Source organism: Capra hircus, chromosome 6 (genome assembly GCF_001704415.2).
Source record: "Capra hircus breed San Clemente chromosome 6, ASM170441v1, whole genome shotgun sequence".
NCBI lineage: Eukaryota > Metazoa > Chordata > Mammalia > Artiodactyla > Bovidae > Capra > Capra hircus.
Window position 1 is genome coordinate 81,459,442 of NC_030813.1, and position 24,804 is coordinate 81,484,245.

A 24,804-nucleotide genomic window follows, 5' to 3' on the forward strand; every position below is an offset into this window, starting at 1 on the left:
CAGAAGAGAACTGTTTATGTTATCAAACAATAATATATATGTTATTCAATTATTTAAATTCTAATATTTAAACCAATATTTAAATAAAAAACCAATAATGATGAGCATTTTTCTCAAATCCTATTTGAATATTTTCTTAATGATTGTTAAGTATTTGATTCAATAAACACTTTAGATTTGACCTGATAATTAGAAAAAATAGGATTAGAATATAGAGTTTATAAAGAAAATTTTGAAAGGTTGGAGAGAAATCAGTCTTCTAATTATAAAGGAAACAGCATCTGAACAAAAGCAGGGGCAGATGGAGGAAGATAAAATGGCAGATTTCAGAGACATTTATAACACACGGGTAGAGGGGCTAGTAGAGAAAATTTTTGAGAAAAAACAAGTTCAAGCCTTTCATGCTGGTTGATTTTTGCTGTTAATTTTAGGAAAGAACATTTATGGGGGTGGGAAATGTTGACAGGTATAATTTGGAGCTTGTTTTATTTAAAGTTTAGGCAACTGTAGATGGCAATTTGCAGGAATCTGGCCAGAGTACAGGAGATATTTAGGCTGATAATATGAATGTGAGGGTCATCAGCACTTGGTCACAGCTTGAAGTTGGGTGTAGTTTAAAGCTCCCTGGGAAGGACACAAAATTAAGGTTCCTGAGAAGCACCAATAGCTAAGTTCAGGCAAAGAAATAAAAAGAACTCAAGGACTCTGAGAGTCATCTACTGCTTTAGTTGACTCAAAAACAAGACAAAAAGTTAAAAGGCACATCACAGTAGAAAATATTAAAAAAATTATAACATACAGTTAACATATCTAGTGTTTTAAAATTTCACTCAGTATTGAGAAGTAAAATAATAAAACAACAAATAAGAAATAGGTACTAATCAAAAATTTACAAATGAAAAAAAGTGCTAAATCAATCCTGAGAAATTATCACTAGTGATCAAATAAATAGTAAAAATTAAAAGTGCCATTTGCACTTCTATATTTATGAAAGTTCAGTTATTAATTTGCTTATTATAAGACTCCACATTGTTTATAAGGACAATGGTTATTCTCTAATAATGTCTATGTAGCAGAATTAAAATTTACAATGTATGGCCAATGAATCATAATCTAATGAATTGACTTTGTTATTATGATTATATTTCTTAATATACATGGTTGAGATGAACAAATGAAAAGATAAAAAATAAAAAAAAAAAGACAGCCAGAATTTTTACAGACAACCTGGCACCATTTCAGACTTCTATATCCTAAAAAAAAAATGCTATGCATTTTCTTGGCACTGACATGTAAATCAATAGTCTGAACACAATTTAAAGAATTCTGCCTCCCCTTCCAATACATAAATCCCAACACTGAGCACTATTATGATAAGGCAGTAATTACCTGGTGGTGACTCTGTTGGGTCCTTTCCATCATGCAGTATCAGGGGTTCATCTTTCACGTACATATACCCTTTCTGGGAATGGTTTGTTTTGCTACCCACAGAGCTCTAACTAGTATTTACAGGTTGGAATGCCTGATCCACAAACATGAACTCACACCTAACATATCACGTAACGAGAATATCCACATCATAATAAAGGATCTGTGGGCTTCACATATACAAGGATATGCTGGTAAATATTTAACAACTTTCTCTTCTTGAGGGGAATTTATAACATTGCTTTGTTGTTGTCGTTCAGTTGCTAAGTCGTATCTGACTCTTTGCAACACCATGAACTGCAGCATGCCAGGCTTCCCTGTCCTTCATTATCTCAAATTCATGTCCATTGAGTCAGTAATGCTATCTAACCATCTCATCCTCTGTCACCTTCTCTTTTTGCCTTCAATCTTTCCCAGAATCTGGGTCTTTTCCAATGAGTCGGCTCTTCACATCAGGTGGCCAAAGTACTGGAGCTTCAGGTTCAGCATCAGTCCTTCCAATGAATATTCACGGTTGATTTCCTTCAGCAGCGACTGGTTTGATCTTCTTGCTGTCCAAGGGACTCTTCACCAGTACCACAATTTGAAAACATTAACTCTTCAGCGTTCAGTCTTCTTCATGGTCCAACTTTCATATCCATACATGACTACTGGAGAAACCATAGGCTTGACAATAAGCACCTTTGTTGACAAAATAATGTCTCTGCTTTGTAATACACTAAGTTTGTCACTGCTTTTCTTGAAAGGAGCAAGCTCTTTTAAAAAAAATTTCATGGCTGCAGTCAGTCTGTAATGATTTTGAAGCCTAAGAAAATAAAATCTGCCACTGTTTTCACTTTTTCCCCTTCTGTTTGTGATGAAGCGATGGTACCAGATGACATGATCTTAGATTTTTGAATGTTGAGTTTTAAGCCAGCTTTTACACTCTCCTCTTTCACCTTCATCCAGAGGGTCTTTGGTTCCTCTTCACTTTTGCCATTAGAGTGGTATCATCTACATATCTGAGATTGTTGCTTTTTCTCCCGATAATCTTCACTCTTCACTTCACTTTGTTCAGCCTGGCATTTCACATGATGTCTCTGCATAGAAGTTAAATATGCAGGGTGACAATATACAACCTTGAAATACTCCTTTCCCAATTTTGAACCAGTCAGTTTTTCCAAGTCCAGTTCTAATTGTCATTTCTTGTCCTGAACGCAGGTTTCTCAGGAGATAGGTAAGGTGGTCTGATACTTCAACTCTTTAAGAATTTTCCACAGTTTGTTGTGATCCACAACAAAGGCTTTCACATAGTCAATGAAGCAGAAGGTTTTTTTGTTTTTGTTTTTGTTTTTTTTTTTTAAAGTTTCCTTGCTTTTTCTATGATACAATGGATGTTGGCAATTTGATCTCTGGTTCCTCTGCCCTTTCTAAATCTAGTTTGAACATCTGGTAGTTTTTGGTTCATGTACTGTTGAAGTCTGTATTAAAGAATTTTGAGCCTAACCTTACTAGCATGCAAAATGCGTGCAACTGTCCAGTAGTTTGAATATTCTTTGGCAGTGCCCTTCTTTTGGATTGAAATGAAAACTGACCTTTTCCAGTCCTGTAACCACTGCTGAGTTTTCCAAATTTTCTAGCATATTGAGTGCAACAATTTAACAGCATCATCTTTTAGGATTTGAAATAGCTCATCTGGAATTCCATCACCTCGACTAGCTTTGTTCATAGTAATGCTTCCTAAGGTCCACTTGACTTCATACTCCAGGATGTGTGGCTCTAGGTGAGTGACCACACAATTGTGGTTAACTGGGTCATTAAGACTATTTTTGTATAGTTCTTCTATGTATTCTTCCCACCTTTTCTTAATCACTTCTACTTCTGTCAGGTCCATACCATTTCTGTTCTTTATTGAGCCCATCTTTTCATGAAATGTTCCCTCGGTATCTCCCATTTTCTTGAAGAGACCTCTAGTCTTTTTTATTCTATTGTCTTCCTGTTTCTTTGTATTGTTCATTTAAGAAGGCTTTCTTATCTCTCTGTGCTATTCTCTGGAACTTTGCATTCAGTTAGTTATATCTTTCCCTTTCTCCTTTGCCTTTCACTTCTCTTCTTTTCTTGAGCTATTTTAAGCCTCATCAGACAACCACTTTGCCGTTTTGCATTTCTTTTTCTTGGGAATGGTTTGATCACCGCCTCCTGTACAATGTTATGAACTTCCAACCATAGTTCTTCAGGCACTCTGTCTATCAGATCTAATCCTTTGAATCTACTTGCCACTTCCACTGTTTAATTGTAAGGGATTTGATTTAGGTCATACCTGGGTGTTCTTTGGAAGGAATGATGCTAAAGCTGAAACTCCAGTACTTTGGCCACCTCATGCAAAGAGTTGACTCTTTGGAAAAGACTCTGATGCTGGGAGGGATTCGGGGCAGGAGGAGAAGGGGACGACAGAGGATGAGATGGCTGGATGGCATCACCGACTCGATGGACTTGAGTTTGAGTGAACTCCGGGAGATGGTGATGGACAGGGAGGCCTGGTGTGCTGCAATTCATAGGGTCACAAAGAGTCAGACACGACTGAGTGACTGAACTCAACTGGGACTGGAACTTCACTGTTGCTCAGATAATAAAGAATCTGCCTGCAGTGCAGACCAGGTTCAGTACCTGGGTCGGGAAGATCCTCTGGAGAAGGGAATGGCAACCCACTCCAGTATTCTTGCCTGGGGATTCCAGGCAAGAGCCTGGACTGAAGAGCCTGGCAGGCTACAGTCTGTGGGATCACAAAGAGTCGGACATAATTGAGCGACTAACACTCAAAACTCCCGAATGGCCTAGTGGTTTCCCCTACTTTTTAAAATTTAAATCTGAATTTTGCATAAGGAGCTCATGATCTGAGCCACAATAAGCTGCAGGTCTTGTTTTTACTGACTGTATAGAGCTTCTCCATCTTTGCCTGCAAAGAATATAATGAATCAAATATTTTTGTATTTATCTGATATAAACACTCCCTCTATGTCAGCTGCAAGCTACCAACACAATCTCATTCAGGTGGAAATGTTCTGAAAATTCTCTGTTATGTGCTGGTTCCAGTAACCACTATACACAGTTCATTATCCAGAAGCAACAAACCTCACAGAATGCTGGAAGACTTTTAAAGGCACCACTGAAGCACAAACATGGAGGCAACATTTTGATAAGATTAGGTGTCACTCTTTGAGATGCAGTTTTATGTATTGAATCAGAAATTTCTACATTGTTCTTTATTCCCAGTGACTCTTGTCAGGTGACAACAGGTTATAGATGTGACCCAGGGCACTCTGCACTACCTGTGACCAGGTATAAGCACAAGAGAAGAGGTGTCTTTCACCATGATGGCCAAGGTTATTGATACTGAAGAGCAGGAAGTATCTGAACTACTTTCACACAGTTGGGGCAAGGAGAAATTTGTGTGGACCCGAGGTAAAACTCTAACGGGCTCTCTTGTTACTTCTTTATAACAACTGTGAACAGAAAATGCTTACCTCCAAGAATGAAAGATTGATTCAGCCTACCAGTTAAACCACCATGATTTGCCAGGTTGTTGGTGATGGGAAGTCAGAATGGATGCTGGAGGAGGGAGAGGTTAAGAACTATATGAGGTCCTGAGATCAGCTGAGGGGCTACAGTTTGATTCATAATTGGGCTTTTTCTGAATTTTCCTTCAGAAAGAAAAGCATACAGAATCATGGAACAGATGCTTCTGGAACTTGTGTGGAAAAGTTGCTTTGTGTTGCAAAAAAAGTGGAGCATGGCAAACCACAGAAATTTGTCTCACATATCTTCATCTGCAGGCATGGTAACTGACCTATAGATCTTAACCCTAACACCTCTAAAATTCATCATCATGTTTATACCAAGGCCATGGTTTGTATAGATTGAAAGTGAAAGTTGCTCAGTCACGTTTGACTCTTTGTGATCCCTTGGATTATATAGTCCACGGAAGTCTCTAGGCCAGAATACTGGAGTGGCTTTCCCTTCTCCAGGGGCTCTTCCTAACCCAGGGATTGAACCCAGGTCTCCCGCATTACAGGCAGATTCTTTACCAGATGAGCCACAAGGGAAGCTCAAGAATACTGGAATGGGGAGTGTATCCCTTCTCCAATGGATCTTCCTGACCCAGGATTCAAACCAGCATCTCCTGCATTGCAGGTGGATTTTTTTTTTTTTCTTTTTTTACCAACTGAGCTATCAGGAAAGCCCTTGTATAGATTACTCCCAGTCAATTACTGAACATGGTACTGATAAGATAGACACATTCCTATAAGACTCCTACAACAGCTGATGTTGGCTTGGGGACTCCTTGGCAGCCTTAGCAACCTCTCTTAGAAGTACACTTTGGTCTCAGATGCTGGCCTGCACCATCCTTCATCTTATCTCTATCTGGGACCAGATTTGCATCACAGTCTGACATCTCTCCCAGCTTCCTCTCATCCCTTCCTCTTTTTCTTCACAAGCATTCCCTTTAATAATACAATGTATATGGAATTCCCTCTTGACATAGGCTTCTTGGAGGATCTAAACTAGTCCAGGCATTACATCATAGATTGTTGTTGTTCAGTCGTTAAGTCGTCTCTGACTCTTTGCAATCCCATGGACTGCAGCAAACCAGGCTTCCCTGTCCCTTACCAACTCCTGGAGTTTGCCCAAGTTTATGTCCACTGAACTAGGGATATCATAGGTACTAAGACGTAAAATATATGTATATTATCTGCACTCATTTTTAACACATATCTGCAAAATAAAAATTAATACACATTTTATAAGTGAAACATGTGACATTCCAGAAGGTTAACCACTGCACACATTCACACAAGCAACAAGTGGCTGTGGGAAGACTCACATCTAAGTCTCTCTGGCATGCAATATATAGATCTTTCTATCTAAGCACTGAGTCATTCTACTGAAATGAGAAATTATTACCTCCCCAGAAAATAATTTGGGACAGGTATGCATATTACTGGGACTTCCCTGGTGGCTCAGACGGTAAAGCGTCTGCTACAATGCGGGAGACCCAAATTCAATCCCCGGGTTGGGAAGAGTCAGACTTCTTCCACAATAAGAAAAAAATTAATATCTAGAATTAAAATGAGCTATTTTGAAAGATAGTGCATTCTTCATCACAGGAGATGTGAAAGTTTAGGCTGGATAAGTGAGTGGTAGGAAATTGGTAGGGAAACTTCAAGCATCAGCATGAGCTCTGAAGAATTAGGTTCTACATAGACTGTGAATGCTTATGTTGCTTGGTATTTACTTGAACCTTCACAGATGAGTCCTTGATAGATACGAAGCTCCTCCAAAGTGACTGGAGTTTAATAATACATTCCTGGAGATTATCTCAAATGCCATAGAAATAGTTTCATATAGACTAATTTTTTCCCTAGTATTTGTTCCCTGTTTCCAATAGCTATTTAAAAAGTATCAAGTATGCCTTTTTCTTCATACATCAATTTTAGAGAATTCCAGAGATTAGAAAGATCTTAGAAATCTGCTCAAGTCCATTTCCTTTATAATCACTGAAGCTGACCAAGAGTTATCGAATCAAAGATTATTCTATTCTTTCAATTTAATATTTTTGTTTTAGTTGTTTTTAAGAAGCAAGGTATAGAAATTTTAGACTGATATTTGTTTATGTCTCACTTTTTCCCAAAGGGTAAGAATTTCCATGAAGTTACCTACCAGTCCCTAACTAACTACTTGCATCCAATGGCAGCATTATCCTTAGACCAATAATCATTTGTCCAGTAGACTCATTGAGACCAAGAATAATTTGCTCAAATCATTGGTAATTTGTTAAATCTTGGTAATTTGGAGTATTTGGGTGAGAACTAAACTCCTAATACTTCAGTTAATTACAGTATGCTGTATGGTACCATAAACTGTTCTTTTTTGTTTTGCCATTAAAAACTTCAGCAATGCTGTGTACATATACACACATCATTCTATCCCATCAGGAACCGAAATAAACAAACAAAAAAATTGAAAGAGAAAGGCAGGCACATCTAGTACAAGGTGAGTGCACATCCTTTTGGAGTCAAAGATACTTGCCACCTTAAAGGTATGATTTAGGCTAACAGAAATGGCATTAGAAATCTGAATGAGAGAATAGCATTGGAACACGTATATTACCATATGTAAAATAGATGACCAGTGCAAGTTTGATGCATGAAGCAGGGCACTCAAAGCTGGTGCCCTGGGACAACCCAGAGTTTGGGGTGGGGAGGGAGGTGAGAGAGGGGTTCAGGATGGTGGGACAAATGTGCACCCACACCCATGGCTGATTCATGTTGATGTATGGTGAAAAACACCACAATATTTTAAGGCAATTAGCCTCCAATGGTGCACGGGGATGATCCGGAGGGATGATGTGGGATGGGAGGTGGGAGGGGGGTTCATGTTTGGGAGCTCATGTACACCCGTGGCAGATTCATGTCAATGTATGCCAAAACCAATACAGTATTATAAAATAAAATAAAGTAAAAATAAAATTTAAATTAAAAAAATTTAAAAAATAAAAAAATAAAAATTAAAAGAAAACTTGAATGCTTAAAAAATTTTAAAAATGTATTGCTTAAATAAGTTTGTAAAACACTTTATAACTTATGCGCTTAGTATACACCATGTATTCATTTTGTTTTTCAGTCGCTAATTCATGTCCAACTCTTTGCAACCCCATGGATTGCAGCGCTCCAGGATTCCCTGTCCTTCATTGACTCCCTGAGTTTGCTCAGACTCATGTCCATTGAGTTGATGTGGCCATCCAACCATCTCATCCTCTTTTGCCCCCTTCTCCTCTTGCCTTCAATCTCTCCCAGTATCAGGGTCTTTCCCAATGAGTAAAAGAGATTGTCACTAAATATAAAAATGCAACACATGTCCTCTTATTTTGTTTCTTTTGGGTTCTGAAAAATGTTGACATTTAAAATGTTTGTTGTAAATAAGGAAGCTTCTACTGACAACAGGATATAATCTTAGCTTCCCAAACTTGAATCAGAGTTCATGGTCTGATATTTACCTAAAATCATATTCATCATCTTAGTTGATTTTTATTATATGTTGTCATGGCTTTTCACTGTGATGACGGAGGCAATCCTAAATCAAAAGAAACCTACTGCAGCATTCTGTCTCCCTGACACAGCAGAAGGGCTCCTCTGAGAGAGTTATATTATTCTGCATGTCTTGATAATGTAACATTTTCATGGTAGCAAAGCCCTTTTAGGATCAGACAATGTCTAGAATGCAGAGATGATAGAAAAGATCATTTAAAACTGACAAATGAGTACTTTTATTTTGCTTTCTGAGAAACATTTTTCAAAAGAAATATTCAGTGATCATGATTTTCAAATACAATAGATCTGTCATGTTTCTTGCATATAAATTTTGGTAAGAAATTGAGGCATACCAAACGTAATATTTACCTTGCTGAGAAAATGCAAAACATGTGTTGGACATTCTATTAAAGGCAGACATTTTAGAAAGATCTTTAATTGTACAGTAATTTTCTGTAGGTTCTTAGAAAACCCAACCAAAGCCAAAATATTAGCTTTTATTTTTATTGTGTTCTGGAAATATTTCATTAGCACTTCCTTGTATCTTTGAAATAGTTTTACAGTTACCTGAAAAACTATCAAGACTCTCTAATGGCTGAAAACAGGAAGAATATTCATTCCCAATCCTTCACACCTCTTTGTTTCTATGTCCTTTTCCATGTAAATTTAGTTTGTCCATTCACAATGAGCTGATTATGGGAACTGGACTGATCCTCTGGTTATGGGATTGGACAATGGAATGTGCAGGCTGAAGTGCAATAGGGTTTATTCTCACCCTTCAGTCACACGGCAAATGAGCTCATATCTAGGCTAGCCTGCTGGTCTCTGATAGAAGATGAGGGCCATGTGGAACAGAGCCAGGGTATACCAGTATATATCAGCCAGTCCACATGAGCATGAGCAAGCCCAGTCCAGATTAGCAGAAACACATATGAGCTTTCACTTAACATTATATTCTACTTTGATTTATCATATTTGTGACAGATAAAGCTACGTCAGGCAGAATGGTCAATAACGTGAATATTAATGCTACATATATTATACACATATTTCAGTTCAGTTCAGTTCAGTTGCTCAGTCATGTCCGACTTTGTGACTCCATGAACTGCAGCACGCCAGGCCTCCCTGTCCATCACCAACTCATGGAGTCTACCCAAACCCATGTCCATTGAGTCAGTGATGCCATCCAACCACCTCATCCTCTGTCATCCCATTCTCCTCCTGCCCTCAATCTTTCCCAGCATCAGGGTGTTTTCAAATGAGTCAGCTCTTTGCATCAGGTGGACAAAGTATGGGGGTTTCAGCCTCAATATCAGTCCTTCCAATGAACACCCAGGACTGATCTCCTTTAGGATGGACCGGTTGGATCTCCTTGCAGTCAAGGGAGTCTCAAGAGCCTTCTCCAACACCACAGTTCAAATGCATCAATTCTTTGCTGCTTAGCTTTCTTTACAGGCCAACTCTCACATCCATATATGACCACTGGAAAACCATAGCCTTGACTAGATGGACCTTTGTTGGCAAAGTAATGTCTCTGCTTTTTAATATGCTGTCTAGGTTGGTCATAACTTTCCTTCCAAGGAGTAAGCGTCTTTTAATTTCATGGCTGCAGTCATCATCTGCAGTGATTTTGGAGCCCAGAAAAATAAAGTCTGACACTGTTTCCACTGTTTCCCCATCTATTTGCCATGAAGTGATGGGGCCAGATGCCATGATCTTAATTTTCTGAATGTTGACATGTTTGGGAAGGACTAAAAATAACTTCGAGTGACAAATCAGAATTAAATATATCTCAAGAGTGAGAAGGAGTTATAACACCAAATAGGGAAAAACATTTTCCTCGAGAGAAGGGAGCAGCCTTACTGGCATGACAGAATGAAATACTTTCATAAAGACTAAAGGAAACAGTGGCATTGAAATGAGCCTTGAGAGAAGTCCGAAGCCAAACCATATGTTTCAAGTTAGCATTAGGCATTTATCTGGAGAGTGTAGCAAATAGCAAAATAGGTCTGGTCTCTGTCTAGACTAGATTAATCCATAGTAATTATTACATACTGAATTGAATATTTTATATTCAATTAGAAGACTGATTCAATTGGAAACAGTGTGGAGGTTAGGTATAAAATTTTGGAGAGCCAAGCTGAAATTTCTGGCATAACTTGTCATATTTTTGTGGCCTAAAGAAAGTCATTTAATCTCTCCAGTGTATTAACTGGGAAACGGATAATATCCCTCTGATGGATAGCTAGACGTGCAATGATTTCATCACTTTGGCCACAGTCCTGGCCCTAAAATCATAAAGTTGATGACAGTAGATGATATTTTCTCTCAAATTAAGAGAAACATAAAAGTCAGCATCCCTTCTTTGCTTGACTAAGTCAAGCAAACAGGGCACAAAGAAAACTAGTTGTAGCAGCTGTAGATGATAAAAAGAAAGGGAGAATCATGGCCTGGCAGTATGCTTGTGAGAGGCAGGAATCAATCAGCTTAATTTCCTATTGCTATCCAAGAATAATGCTGTTAAATATTTCTTGGGAATGCCAAAGGGCAACCTTGGCTTCTCATCTAGGGGATCTGAAGGAGGCAGGGTGGCTAGGACAGCACTGAAGAGGGATTCTTTACCAGCTGAGCCAATAGGGAAGCCCAGGAATACTGGAATGGGTAGTCTATCTATCCCTTCTCCGGCAGATCTTTCTGACCCAGGAATTGAACCGTGTTCTCCTGCATTCAGGCGGATTCTTTACCAGCTGAACTACCATGGAAGCCCAGGACAGTCTGCAATAGTATCTAAAAGAGGGGACACTGGTAGAACAACCAACAAGAATGTGCTGTCCTCTGGTGAAGCAGACATGTGTGAGGCATCACAAGAGGCTGTGAGGTGGGGAGCAGGCAGTAAGTGTGGGAATTCTCGGACATCAGCTGGAATACAAGGATCTCTCAGAGAGGAAGGCAAAAATCTGACATTTCTTCCTTCCCAATCTCGCTACCTGGTGTCAGGCTGACCCTGTCATTATAGAATACACTGTGAAGTGGATGTAGGATTGACTCTGATTTGGACTGGACTTGGATTTTTTTTTATCTGAAGGTGAATCTTAATTACTAGCATGGTACTGCTGATTCACCAAAATGCAGCTGGAGAGCTACAGTACCGGTGTAATAATCCCTAAAGGCGTAGGAGAGGGAGACTTTAGAAAGCATGGATAAAAGAAATAATTGGGGAAAAAAAGAAATGTTTTAAATCATCATGGTGATTTATTGAGCTAAGCTTGTTCATTATACTGTTTTTTTCTACAAAGAAGTAATGAGCTATTAGTTGTTAAATCATTTAAAACAGTATATGGCATACAGTGTTGTTTTTGTTTTTGATACAGTAAAGACTTAATACATAATTTAAGTTTTTATAATTGTTTATTTGAATAAAAATATCAAATTTCAATGTGATTCAAAATAGAAAGGGCTGTACTGAATAATAACAATGGAAAATTACAAAGGCAAAGACCAGAGAGTCATGTGTCAAGCATCATTCTGAACCTGAATAGAAGATTCTTTTCTGGGGTCTTTAATTCCAGGATTCTAAGCTTGAATTATTTCCCCATATGGGAAAAAACCAGCTCTTTTTTTCTTTTTCAAAATTAAACAGACAATATAACTCTTCCTATATTTTTAAATGTAAAGAAACATAGATTATTTCTTTTTATTCTCTAAGAGCATCCACTGTTAAATCAATAACATTCATCCTTTTCATATGGAGTATTAGCTCCTTTTATCAAGCGCATGTCATAAAAACTAGCCTGTCAGTATTCATTCTTTGATGGCTCTTTCTTCATTTTTGAAAATGAATCTGACATGAAATGAGTGAAACATCATGATAGTATAGCTAGAACTGTCCTGGCAAGGGACTAAGCTTTTCTATAACAATAACTTGCTTTCCTTTGTGCTAACTTATTTTGAGGTTTTGTATAAAGGATCTTAATAACAACAAAACAGACCAGAGATTAAGCAAAGAGCATTTCACTTTTTTAAGCACCTGTCATTTTCAGAAATACATGTATATATACACATATACATTTGTATGTGTATGTGTGTTTGTGTGTGTGTGTATAAAAATCGCATGACTCAGAGAACTGTATCTCATTTCAAATTTTAAGGGGACTAGTTTTGTACTTACATCTTGGTTGGTCATCTCCCAGTAGGGTCTTTCTCCATAAGATACAACCTCCCACATCACAATTCCATAGCTCCAGACATCACTCGCAGAAGTAAACTTTCGGAAAGCTATAGCTTCTGGGGCAGTCCATCTGATTGGAATTTTGCCTCCCTAAAATCGAAAAAGAATTAAAAAAATTCCCACATATTTCAAATGTATCTAGGGATCCTTCTGCCTCACTGAGAAGATGTAGAAAGAGATGTAGCATTTTTAAGTGAATCTGTTTGACAGCATGCAGTCTCCTTTCACGTATCTCAAGCCCATAAGCACTTGTAGACTGACTACTAATTGGCTGTCCAGAAGGCTTCTAGTTTAAATTCTGTCTGACTGCTGAACACATACAGGACCCACATCTCAATTACAGTATCAGGATGGCAACTTTAAGTGGGGAAAGCAGGCAGTAAGGCAAATCAATAAGGTATACTTTCATGACTTGCTAACAGAAAGTAAAGGACTCAAATTCCCAGGGTATCACTTTTTCCTTTAATATAAGGATTGAAAATAGAAATTCTTGATTGCTGAATGCGATCCTGAGAAGTTTCAAAGTTAGTAAGACAAGCATGAAAATCAGATATATTAAAAAAAAAACAAAACCTCAGATATACTTTCCCTTGACACTGTGCAATTTCTTTTAGACTTCTATTTTTTATTGTCATACTTCTGTGTGTATTTGATCAAACTGCTTAGTTTTAAAAGTAAAAGGCAAGTATCTAAATTAGAGTCAACCAAATTAAAAATTATTAAAATTAGATTATGGGGGAACACTCACAAGGTTATCAAGTTTGGGTTTTTACATGACATTTGGTAAGTTTTCTCTTAGTTTACAAAATAGACCATTTTATATCTCACCCATTTCAGTGTAAACTCTTTTCTCTTAAGTTTTAAAAGAAGGAAAATCCATGCAATCAAATATTTCATCTATAAGCAAATATACCTTAAAATAGAGACTGAGAGAGAGAAAAATGTGGGTTTTAAATATTTTTTGGAAGAAAATAAAATATGTTTTCCTGTTTTGCATGATGAAAAAAATTTAATTTACCTACTAGAAGAAAATAGGACTTAAATTGCTCTTTATGAACCAAACTTTCAACACATATGAAGAAACAACAATTTCATGTAATGACTGAAATTTCTGTGAGTTAACGTTACTTTGAATTATTCAAGCTAATTTTGAATTATTTGCTCCTTAAAAACATGATAATACCACTTTAAGAAGACTCTCCTGAAACATACTTTTTAAATAAAATATTCATAGGCAAGATCACATCATTAGGCCGACTATGTGGCATTGGGATAGCCTATATTACTATTATATATTTTATTATATGTATTATTATATAATATATGTATACATACACACATGTATGCATAATAATATATGTGTTAATATATATATAATATATGTATACATAAATTCAGTCATGTCTGACTTGTTGTGACTGCATGTGGTATAGCAGCCCACCAGACACCTCTGTCCATGGAATTCTCCAGGCAAGAATACTAGAGTGGGTTGCCATTCTCCAAGGGATCTTCCTGATCCAGGGATTGAACCCAGGTCTGCATGGCAGCCAGATTATTTACCTTCTGAGCTAATAAGGAAGCCCTTATGATTTCTCTTCAAATTGCAATTTGTTGATTATTTTAAACTTCAGCCTAGAAGTTTTCTCCTGGTCCTCTGACCATCATATTGCATATCAGTATTATCTGAAGTTCCCTCACCGGCTCATCTTTCAGTATACGGGTTTTCCACAAAGTGTAACCATACCCCATTTCAGAGGAGTAAATCTTGAGGGCCTCATCTTTGGCTTCCTTCCCCCTCCTTCTCCACTAGCATGACACATTACACAGACTTTGACAAATTCACTTTATACATTTATTAAAAACCAAGACACCAACATGGAGAAGGAAGTGGCAACCCACTCCAGTGTTCTTGCCTGGAGAATCCCAGGGTCAGGGGAGCCTGGTGGGCTGCTGTCTATGGGGTTGCACAGAGTTGGGAACAACTGAAGTGACTTAGCAGCAAAACACCAACCAACCATACTGGGAACAGATTTTTCTATAAACTCAATCTTGTTTAGGCCAAGTTTATTAAGTGTAACTCTAATCCCAGGAGAATCCCTACTTGAGGTTTCACTTAACAGAAATAATGACAATAATAATTAGGTCTAGAAGAAATCCCACCAATTAGTTTATTGATTTATTAGGCTGACCAATGGAAAGTTTTGTTTGCTTAGGTAAGTTACTCTTGATCTTCAGCATAGTGTAATCCTTAATGATCCATAAATCACAACACAATGAAAAAAAATAGCCTTACAATATAAAATAGACTAAAACAAGTAATTTTAAAAACATTGAATTAAATTAGAAAATGTGAACATTTAGCATAAGTGATGTTAAAAGTATTCTATATTGAAACAAAAGTTAATCACATTGTACAGTGAAAAAGATATAATGATAAATTCCTGCTTTCCTAAGATGTTTAAACATTGAGGATGTTTTGATGACTTTCAAAAGATTTAGAACAAATTTAGTTTATTATAAGGTATTAAAACTCAAGAAATACAGTACATAGACTGCCCAGGAAATTCTGCTCCATCATTACCCATAGTTTTCTACAGAAAGAACTGTCAATTGTATTACAATGATTCAGGAAGCAATTACTTTGCTGGAAAAGGGTGTTGATTTATGCTCATTTTGACAATATGATTTAGTGACCAATTTTCCATAGAAGTGGGCTTAACAGTTTACATAGTATAAAAGAAAAGCAATTAGGCATTAAAATACCTCCAGTAAATCAAAACTTTCTGAAGGAATAGCTCTTTTATTCCCTACCATGTGAATATTTAGAAGGCAGCTTTAGATATGTCTGTATTTGTTTCATACGTGAAAAAACTATGGTATAGGGTTTATGCTAGAAGGACTGATGCTGAAGCTGAAACTCCAATACTTTGGCCACCTCATGCAAAGAGTTGACTAATTGGAAAATACCCTGATGCTGGGAAGGGTTGCGGGCAGGAGGAGAAGGGGACGACAGAGGATGAGATGGTTGGATGGCATCACTGACTCGATGGACATGAGTTTGGGTGAACTCTGGGAGCTGGTGATGGACAGGGAGGCCTGGTGTGCTGCGATTCATGGGGTCGCAAAGATTCAGAAACGACTGAGCGACTGAACTGACTGACTGACTGACTGAAATGCTATACATGTTTATATATTCACATACAAAGCATATTAATATATTCAGATATGTAATATGAGCACATATTACATGCATACATATATTATATGTTAATATATGTATATATTTATTACTTTTAATACAGGACATTCTTTAACTTTTACATTTAATACTCTATATGATTTTTATCAGTTGTATCCACTCTGAACTGAAACTTTTTAAGTAACTGTAGAGAAAAATAAACAGTTAAGACTCATTACGTGAATACTTAGCTTATCTAAGTTTAATATTTGAATTTTCTGACATCTAACAAGGAAATTATTTGGACTTTTTTTATCCACCCTCTCTGTTTCTTCCCTCTTTCTTCCTATATTGGAGGAACTTCTTTTTCTTTTGGCCATTTCTTTTAAAATCTTTAAATATTCAATGTCTCCAGTGTAGTATTTCAGAAGGCATTCTGTTAGATCTTACCCTTGTGGTGTAGGCTGCCTCAGGATCATCTTCCAGTACCCTTGAAAGCCCAAAGTCAGACACTTTGCACACAAGGTTACTGTTGATTAAGATGTTTCTGGCAGCAAGGTCTCTATGCACGTAGCCCATGTCGGAAAGGTATTTCATTCCTGCAGCAATGCCTCTCAGCATGCCAACCAGCTGGATCACAGTGAACTGCCCATCATTTTTCTGTAAAGATTATACAGAAATATTAGTCCTGCAATACCTATCACTGGGGAAAGATATATAAGGATCTTCCTTCAATCCTTAAATTAATACATACTACTACCAAATTCACATTGCAGTTTCTATCTGAAGGAGAATGGAAAAAATTAAGCAATAGACAGTAAACTTGAAAACTGTATCAGTTACCAAGTGTATACAAAGTGTCCTCTACTTGGTGAAAGCAGATGAAGGCTTTGAAAACCCTCGATCAAAATCTTATGTATTGCTACTCTTTTCTGCATTGTGATTCCTTTCTTATTCATTAGAAGAGTGTTTTCATCACTCCAATTTAGTGCCTGCCTTGGGTTAACACTGCACATTTTAGAAGTGATTTAAAAGAAGCTGTTTGGATAGGCATATTGCAGTAAAGAAATGGCTAGAGGAAATAAGTGAGATTCTGCAGTAGCAGATGAGGGAGGGAGGGACTGAGCAATAACCAGGAGAATGTTAGTATTTCTGGGAGGCTTGCGTGCACTGGATTTGGTGCAGACACACCGAATAAGGCTCAACTGATGCTTATTTTGAAAAAAAGGAATGATGTGACCTTAACGGGCTGATAAATTTAAATATATGTACAAGAAATTTGGCAGCAGAGTCTGGTAGAGGCTGGAGACTGGAAGAGAAGTTTGCCATACCATTGGACCCCTGTCATATTCTTATGATGGTAACTAATGCCACTGTTGCTTCACTTTTCTAATCAATGACAGCTGTTGTCATTTGAAAATGAAAGTTGCCAGTCTACAGGTTTAATCGGGCCTGCAAACATGTTACATTGTTCAGTACATACTATACTAATAAAATGAGTAGCCAACCTTTAATATTTGGAAACTTGCATAGTAAATTCTTTTCCTAAAACCCAGAAGATCTAACAACATTGACTACCATCTATTATCACACAATGATTCTTCAAATACAGAAGTACAAGTAGTGGCTGGCCTGCAGGGGAGTTATAAGTCTGTTTGACTCTTTCATTAGTATAAGACTTTCACGGATTTTATAGACATTTTCCCTGTTCTGCCTGATATTATGTATTTTGAGAGAGTTAAATACTTATATTCTTTTTAAAAATGTTTTCATTGTAATTGATTTACAATCTTGTATTAATTTCAGGTGTAAAGTGAACCAGTTATACATATACATATATCTACCCTTTTTTAGATTCTTTTCCCAATAGGCCATTACAGAGTATTGAGTAGAGTTTTCTGTTCCATACAGTAGATATTCATTAGTTATCTATTTTATATATAATAGCATCTATATCATCAATTTCAATCTGAAAATTTATCCCCCTTCCCCCGCACTGGTGACCGTAAGTTTGTTTTCTACATCTGTGACACTATTTCTGTTTTGTAAACAAGCTCATTTGTACCATTTTTTATATTCCACATATAAGCAATACCATATAATATTTGTATTTCTCTGTTTAACTTACTTTAGAGAAAGTTAAATACTTATAAAAGATTCTCTTTTTTTCCTTTCCTTCATTCCTATCCTCCTTCCTTCCTTCCCTCCTTTATGGGTTTTTGGGGAGGCACATTAACATACATTAAATAAAACCCTAGAGATTAACATACATTAAATAAAACCCTAGAGACATGTAATTTGGATTTGTATAAGTTTCAAGCCAATTTACAAGCCAACATTAATTTTTGGAGTACAATTATCCTGACTCCAAATATTTCTATTTAAAATTTAGCTTTAAGGTGACTGGATTACTCCTTCAACATCACAGTCAGTATATAAATAACACTTCCAATGGTTGCCATTTATATAAAATCTTACCTTTAAAAATGTATCTAAAGAGCCATTTTCCATATACTCTGTAACGATCATCACCGGTTTACCTGAAAAGAGCACAGTGGTATAAACTGCTGCTTTTTTATTTTGTAGTCTTATCTAGGAAAAGTTTGCATGCTAAGTCGCTTTTGTCATGTCCAGCTCTTTTGCATCCCTATAGCTCACCAGGCTCCTGTCTCCATGAGATTCTCCACGTAAGAATACTGGACTGGATTGCCATGCCCTCCTCCAAGGGATCTTCCCGACCTAGGGATCAAACTTGTGTCTCTTGTGTCCACCGGAGTTGGCAGGCAAGTTGTTTACCAGTAGTACCACCTTTACCTGGAAGTTTTTATTATTGTGTGCAAATTATATATATATATATATAAAACAGTCCTCTTTGAGGAGCGGGTAAATTCCTGGCATGATGATATCTTAGTATATACTAAATGGGGTCAGTGAGAAGATAGTATCACAAGAATGATAAAGATTGACATTTACGATATTAAAAAAAATTCAATATCAAAGTCCATTTATGTAGAAAATGAGTTTAAGGATGAATTTCATTTTAATAGAGGTAATGATATGAAGTGCCAAATAAGAATATCCAGCAAACACATTCATCTTTCCCAGAAGTTAGTTCAGTCGCTCAGTCATGTCCGACTCTTTGCAACCCCATGAACTGCAGCATGCCAATCCTCCCTGTCCATCACCAACTCTCAGAGTTTACCCAAACTCATGTCCAGTGAGTCAGTTATGCCATGTAACCATCTCATCCTTTGTCGTCCCCTTCTTCTCCTGCCTTCAATATTTCCCAACATCAGGGTCTTTTCAAATGAAGTGGCCAAAGTATGGGGGTTTCAGCCTCAATATCAGTTCTTCCAATAAACACCCAGGTCTGATCTCATTTAGGATGGACTGGTTGGATCTCCTTGCAGTCCAAGGGACTCTAAAGTCTTCTCCAACACGACAGTTCAAAAGCAGCAATTCTTCGGAGCTCAGCTTTCTTTATAGTCCAACTCTCACATCCATACATGAGTACTGGAAAAACCATAGCCTTGACTAGATAGACCTTTGTTTGACAAAGTTATGTCTCTGCTTTTCAATATGCTGTCTAGATTGGTCATAACTTTCCTTCCAAGGAGTAAGTGTCTTTTAATTTCATGGCAGCAATCACCATCTGCAGTGATTTTGGAGCCCAGAAAAATAAAGTCTGACACTGTTTCCCCATCTATTTGCCATAAAGTGATGGGACTGGATGCCATGATTTTAGTTTTCTGAATGTTGAGCTTTAAGCCGAGTTTTTTACTCTCCTCTTTCACCTTCATCAAGAGGCACTTTAGTTCTTCTTCACTTTTTGCCAGAAGGGTGGTGTCATCTGCGTACTGAGGTTATTGATATTTCTCCCAGCAATCTTGATTCCAGCCTGTGCTTCCTTCAGCCCAGCGTTTCTCATGATGTACTCTGCATAGAAGTTAAATGAACAGGGTGATAATATACAGCCTTAACATACTCCTTTTCCTATTTGGAACCAGTCTGTTGTTCCATGTCCAGTTCTAACTGTTGCTTCTTGACCTGCATATAGGTTTCTCAAGAAGCAGGTCAGGTGGTCTGGTATTCCCATCTCTTTCAGAATTTTCTGCAGTTTGTTGTGATCCACATGGTCAAAGGCTTTGGCATGGTCAATAAAGGAGAAATAGATGTTTTTCTGGAACTCTCTTGCTTTTTCTATGATCCATCAGATGTTGGCAATTTGGAACCAGTCTGCTGTTTCATGTCCAGTTCTAACTGTTGCTTGCTGACCTGCATACAGATTTCTCAAGAGTTCTAAATAACAACTTTCATCCAGTCTAACTGCCCTACTGATGATCCCTGGAATGTATGTTGCATTTTCCCAACTTTATTTCCATGTTCTTGTAATACATTTACTTTTGAATACCTCTCTTTTCCTTCTATGCCACATACCTACAGTCTCTATCAATCCAAATTTTTCCATCCCTCAAAACCCTGTTCTAGTTCTTCTTGCTATCTGGAAACATCTCTCGTAATCATTGTTCTGATGGATGAGGTCCTCCTCTTTTCACATCTGATATAAAACTGTAGCTGGACAGACTCTGAAGCCACACTGCTTGGCTTTGTATCCCAGATAAATCAATTACTATCACATGATCTTAAGCAAATCAATTCTCATCTGTGTACCTCAGTTTTCTCACCTCCAAAATGGGGACACTAATGGCACCTGCCTCACAGAGTTATTGTGAGTATCCCCTAAGTCATATTGCTAATCCAATATGTGCCCATCACTTAGAATTTAAATTTACTATATATCATTATTTTATAAACTTTATCAACTTTGTGCATAAATGTCATTGCTAGATGTAATTTGACCAAGAGAATAGATCACATTTTACCCTCATAAAATTATGGCATATTGTGTGTAATATGTCTGTGACATAAGATGAAAAATATAAGATCAAAAATATTTGCTATATGAAAAAATACCTAAAACAAGGTTGCTAGTTTTATCACTCCACATTAACCTCATTATATTTTAAAACATGCTCCTTTATTATTTAATAAATGTATGCTATATACAGTTTTAGTGCTAAATTATACTGAGGTTAAGTGGAAAAAGATCTTATGGTAGAAAAATTCTATCTTATATGTCTATTAGTTAACTTTTTATATAGTAAGGGAAATGGGGCCTATCAATTATGAAAATGCACTATAATTAACTTAATGGCATTTTCCAGAAAGGTACCTGTATTTTACTTGAGAAGTGATTCATTCAGGTCACAGAATTAGAACGTTTAAGTTTATTCAATCAACATTACCTTGAAGTACAAACAGATATAAAAAGATAATTACATACAAAAAAGAAACAACTAGGAAGAAAAAGGAGTTTTCATTCAAAAATCACTTTAACACTCACTATTTAGTGTAAAACGGTGTATGTGCATGTACTAAGTTAGTTCAGTCGTATCTCACTTCTTGTGACACTATGGACTGAGGCCTGTCAGTCTCCTCGGTCCATGGGATTCTCCAGGCAACGATACTGGAGTGGGTTGCTGTGCCCTCCTCCAGGGTATCTTCCTGACTTTGGGATCGAACATGTTTCTCCTGCATTGCAGGTGGTTTCTTTACCACTGAGCCACCAGTAGTTCATTCTAATTTCTTACTCAGATAATTATGTTCTGTTAAAACACTTCAGAATACTTTTCTTTGAAGGGAATGTGACAAGTAATACTATAAAGGCAGATTGATTTCTCTCCTCCTCTTTAAAGTTTGTAAAAGTTATAAAAAAGAGTTTGCCTGAAGTAATTTATCATATATTTGTAGTATACCTATGTTAGGTAAAACATCCCTTATGTAGAAAATATGTATTAGAGATGTCATTTGACTTGAACTTTGAAAGTGTCACCTTTGTAACAAAAGGTGACAGGGACTTCAGGAAGAAGGGGTAGCTTGTATTTTGTCATGAAAGAGCTTGTCAACTTCAAACATGGCTAGAGGCCTGGTTTTTCCTTTATAATTCAGGTAGTGACAGGAGATGAGTTGGGGAACACCGATTTTTTAAATGACTGGAAATACAATACCAGAAAAACAAAAAAACAAAAAAATGAGTGACTCATGTTGTATTTGTAAATGGCCATGACAATAAACAAACAAAAAAGATTATAAATACTTTTTCTCCTTAGGATTACTGTAATCTAAGCTCATGAATTGAGATATGCTCCCAGATTCAGTTCAGTTCAGTTTAAGTTGCTCAGTCGTGTCTGACTCTTCATGACCCCATGGACCACAGCCCGCCAGGCCTCCCTGTCCATTACTAACTCCTGGAGTCTACTCAAACTCATCTCCATTGAGTTGGTGATGCCATCCAACCATCTCATCCTCTGTCATCCCATTCTCCTCCTGCCTTCCATCTTTCCCAGCATCAGGGTCTTTTCAAATGAGTCTGCTTTTCGCTCCCAGATTAACTTCATTTTAATGGCATTGTCACACCCATTCAATTGACCTCAGACAAACTACTAAATAGACAAAATTCTGCTTTGGGTCCTTTGGTCTCATTCTTATATCCTAGGGCTTATTTATGACTTTCATTAATGTTGAAACCCCTTTTCTTTCAAAAGTCCAGAATTAAATAATAACTGTTTTGGCACAGGGCCCCACACATCCAAAGTTCCACCAGCCACAATGCAGGAATATTGAAACGTCCTGCTATACCAGAAATCATTCCTTCATCTGTCTGATTTCAGGAATTCAGAAGTACTCAGAGATGAAGCTGAGTAGGGATACAAAAGGGACATGCAGGTAACCCTGTCTTCAGCTTTTTATCAAACCGTATGGAAGTATTTAAAAAATTTATAGGTATTAGCACCAAAGAGTGTGTACTTACTGAATACCAGCTCTGATCAAACTAGAAAAAGGTCTACGTTTTTAGGAATCAGCCTGTGTTTCCAGGAATCTGCCCTGTGAAGCTCTTTGACTTTCATTTACAGAAATTTGCTGAGGGAGTTGTCAGAGTTTAATTGGAATTGGAAGAACTGAATTCCAGCAGATATCCAAGGGATATAGACGAAGCTTTCCTTTATCAGCACCTCTCAGTCCCTACCATGTGAGCAAATGCCTTGTCCATCAAAGTGAAGACTTTGTTAATATTTACGTTTACCTCCTCTACCCCAAATCTTTTATGATTACAGTACCTCCCCTATATTACCACTACACAAACTTCAGTTTCCTTGTTCTTTTTTTCTAGAATTTCTTCTTTGCATCTGTCCTCTAATTTTTTAGACCCTCTTCTTACAGTTGTGGGTTAGTATAAATATTTATTACTGCTCTCCCAAGGTCTCCTGAGCAGGAGTTGGATAAATCCCTATGTAAAAAATCTCTTAGGCAAATTTGTTCCTTAAATTCAACCCAAGTTCACTGAGCTTAGATGAAAGAATTCACAATCTAAAGAGAATGAACTGATCATAAAACTTACTGTTATTAAATAGCATATATTTGGAAACAAAAAAATGGTTACTTTTTTAGGGAGAGAGGCACCTGGTGTCTCTCCTATAAGGTTTTTCTGGGGTTCATCACCTAATTTTAAAAGTCAGATACATTATTTATGACAGTGTAGGTTGTATTTTCAATAGCAAAAATGTTATTTGAAAAATATGATAGGGACCTAAAATGCCTTTCATATTTCAGAAAATGCTGCTGCTGCTGCTAAATCACTTCAGATGTGTCCAACTCTGTACGACCCCATAGATGGCAGCCCACCAGGCTCCACCATCCCTGGGATTCTCCAGGCAAGAGTACTGGAGTGGCTTGCGATTGCCTTCTCCGTCAGAAAATGGGGGGAAAGCAATAAAAATGCATATTTACAAATAAACATGACCTTCTTTTGTTGACAAGAATAAGAAAATTCACAAACCATCTGATTATTTTTTTTTGTTTGAGCCATTTTAATAATTATATTTAAACTAAATATATGCTTATGTTTTGTCTCAGTTCCTGCTAGCCTGCAAAGATGACATAGCAATAATTAATGTGGCTTACTTTAACCACTGTAAACTCAATAAAATGGTATAAATCATTTTCCATTATCCAGTTGAAGTACAGACAAAGAGTAGATTTACCAATAATTTTGAAAGCATATTATAAAATATCAATATAAAAAGAGCTCATAAAGCATGTTAAAACATGATTTTAATCTGAGAGTGGAGTTTTTATACTACTTTATGTTATTTACTAAGGACCCAGTTCAGACAGAGTCTAAGAAGTATTAGAAACAGTTATTTGAGGAATTTGCCTAGGTCATATTTTATCATTCTATATTGATAATCATAAAACATCTACAGTTTATTGATTTATTGAGTACCCACTTCTTACAAGTCATGATATTAATTTTAACTGTCACCAAGATTCTGTAACCCTGATATTACAAATGACTCTTTTCAGAGAGAAAAGTGTGGCTTAAAAAGATTCAATATATTACCTGAGTTGATTAGTGAAAGTTATAAAAAACAAAGCTGTGAATCAAATTCAGGTCTACCTGACTATGAAAGCTGTTTTCCTTCCTTCCACAATATGATGCCTATAATTTACAAATTTATTTTAAATTTTAAATTTCATTTTAAAACTTAAAAGATAGTCTTTTGTGTTATATTAAGTTTAATAATAATGACTGTGCCACATCATCCAGCTCATACATTAATGGTAGATCCAGTGGGAATTCAGTTGCTCTCAGTAAATAACATTCTTACATACGATCATTACTTATGGATGCTCTAAGCATTCAGAAGTGTTCAATAGTGAAGTGGATAAATCTTAGGTTCTCTAATACTTATGTGAAGAATCTAAAGTGTTCAAACCCATAGAAAAATAAAACAGAATGGTGGCTGCCAGTGCCTTGGGAAGGGAAAAGAGGGTTTCTGTTT

General features: G+C 36.9%; 1 protein-coding gene across 5 annotated transcripts in view; it reads right to left on the bottom strand.

Moving 5' to 3' along the window:
- Window positions 1-24,804, bottom strand: part of EPHA5 (EPH receptor A5) — a 411,524-nt gene that overhangs the window by 17,649 nt on the left and 369,071 nt on the right. For all 5 annotated transcript variants that reach the window (XM_018049506.1, XM_018049505.1, XM_018049503.1 and 2 more), the window contains 3 exons: window positions 18,380-18,441; window positions 16,352-16,561; window positions 12,664-12,813 (listed from right to left, as the gene is read on the bottom strand). In XM_018049506.1, the coding sequence (XP_017904995.1) occupies window positions 12,664-12,813; window positions 16,352-16,561; window positions 18,380-18,441 (422 nt within the window). The remainder of the gene's footprint in view (window positions 1-12,663; window positions 12,814-16,351; window positions 16,562-18,379; window positions 18,442-24,804) is intronic.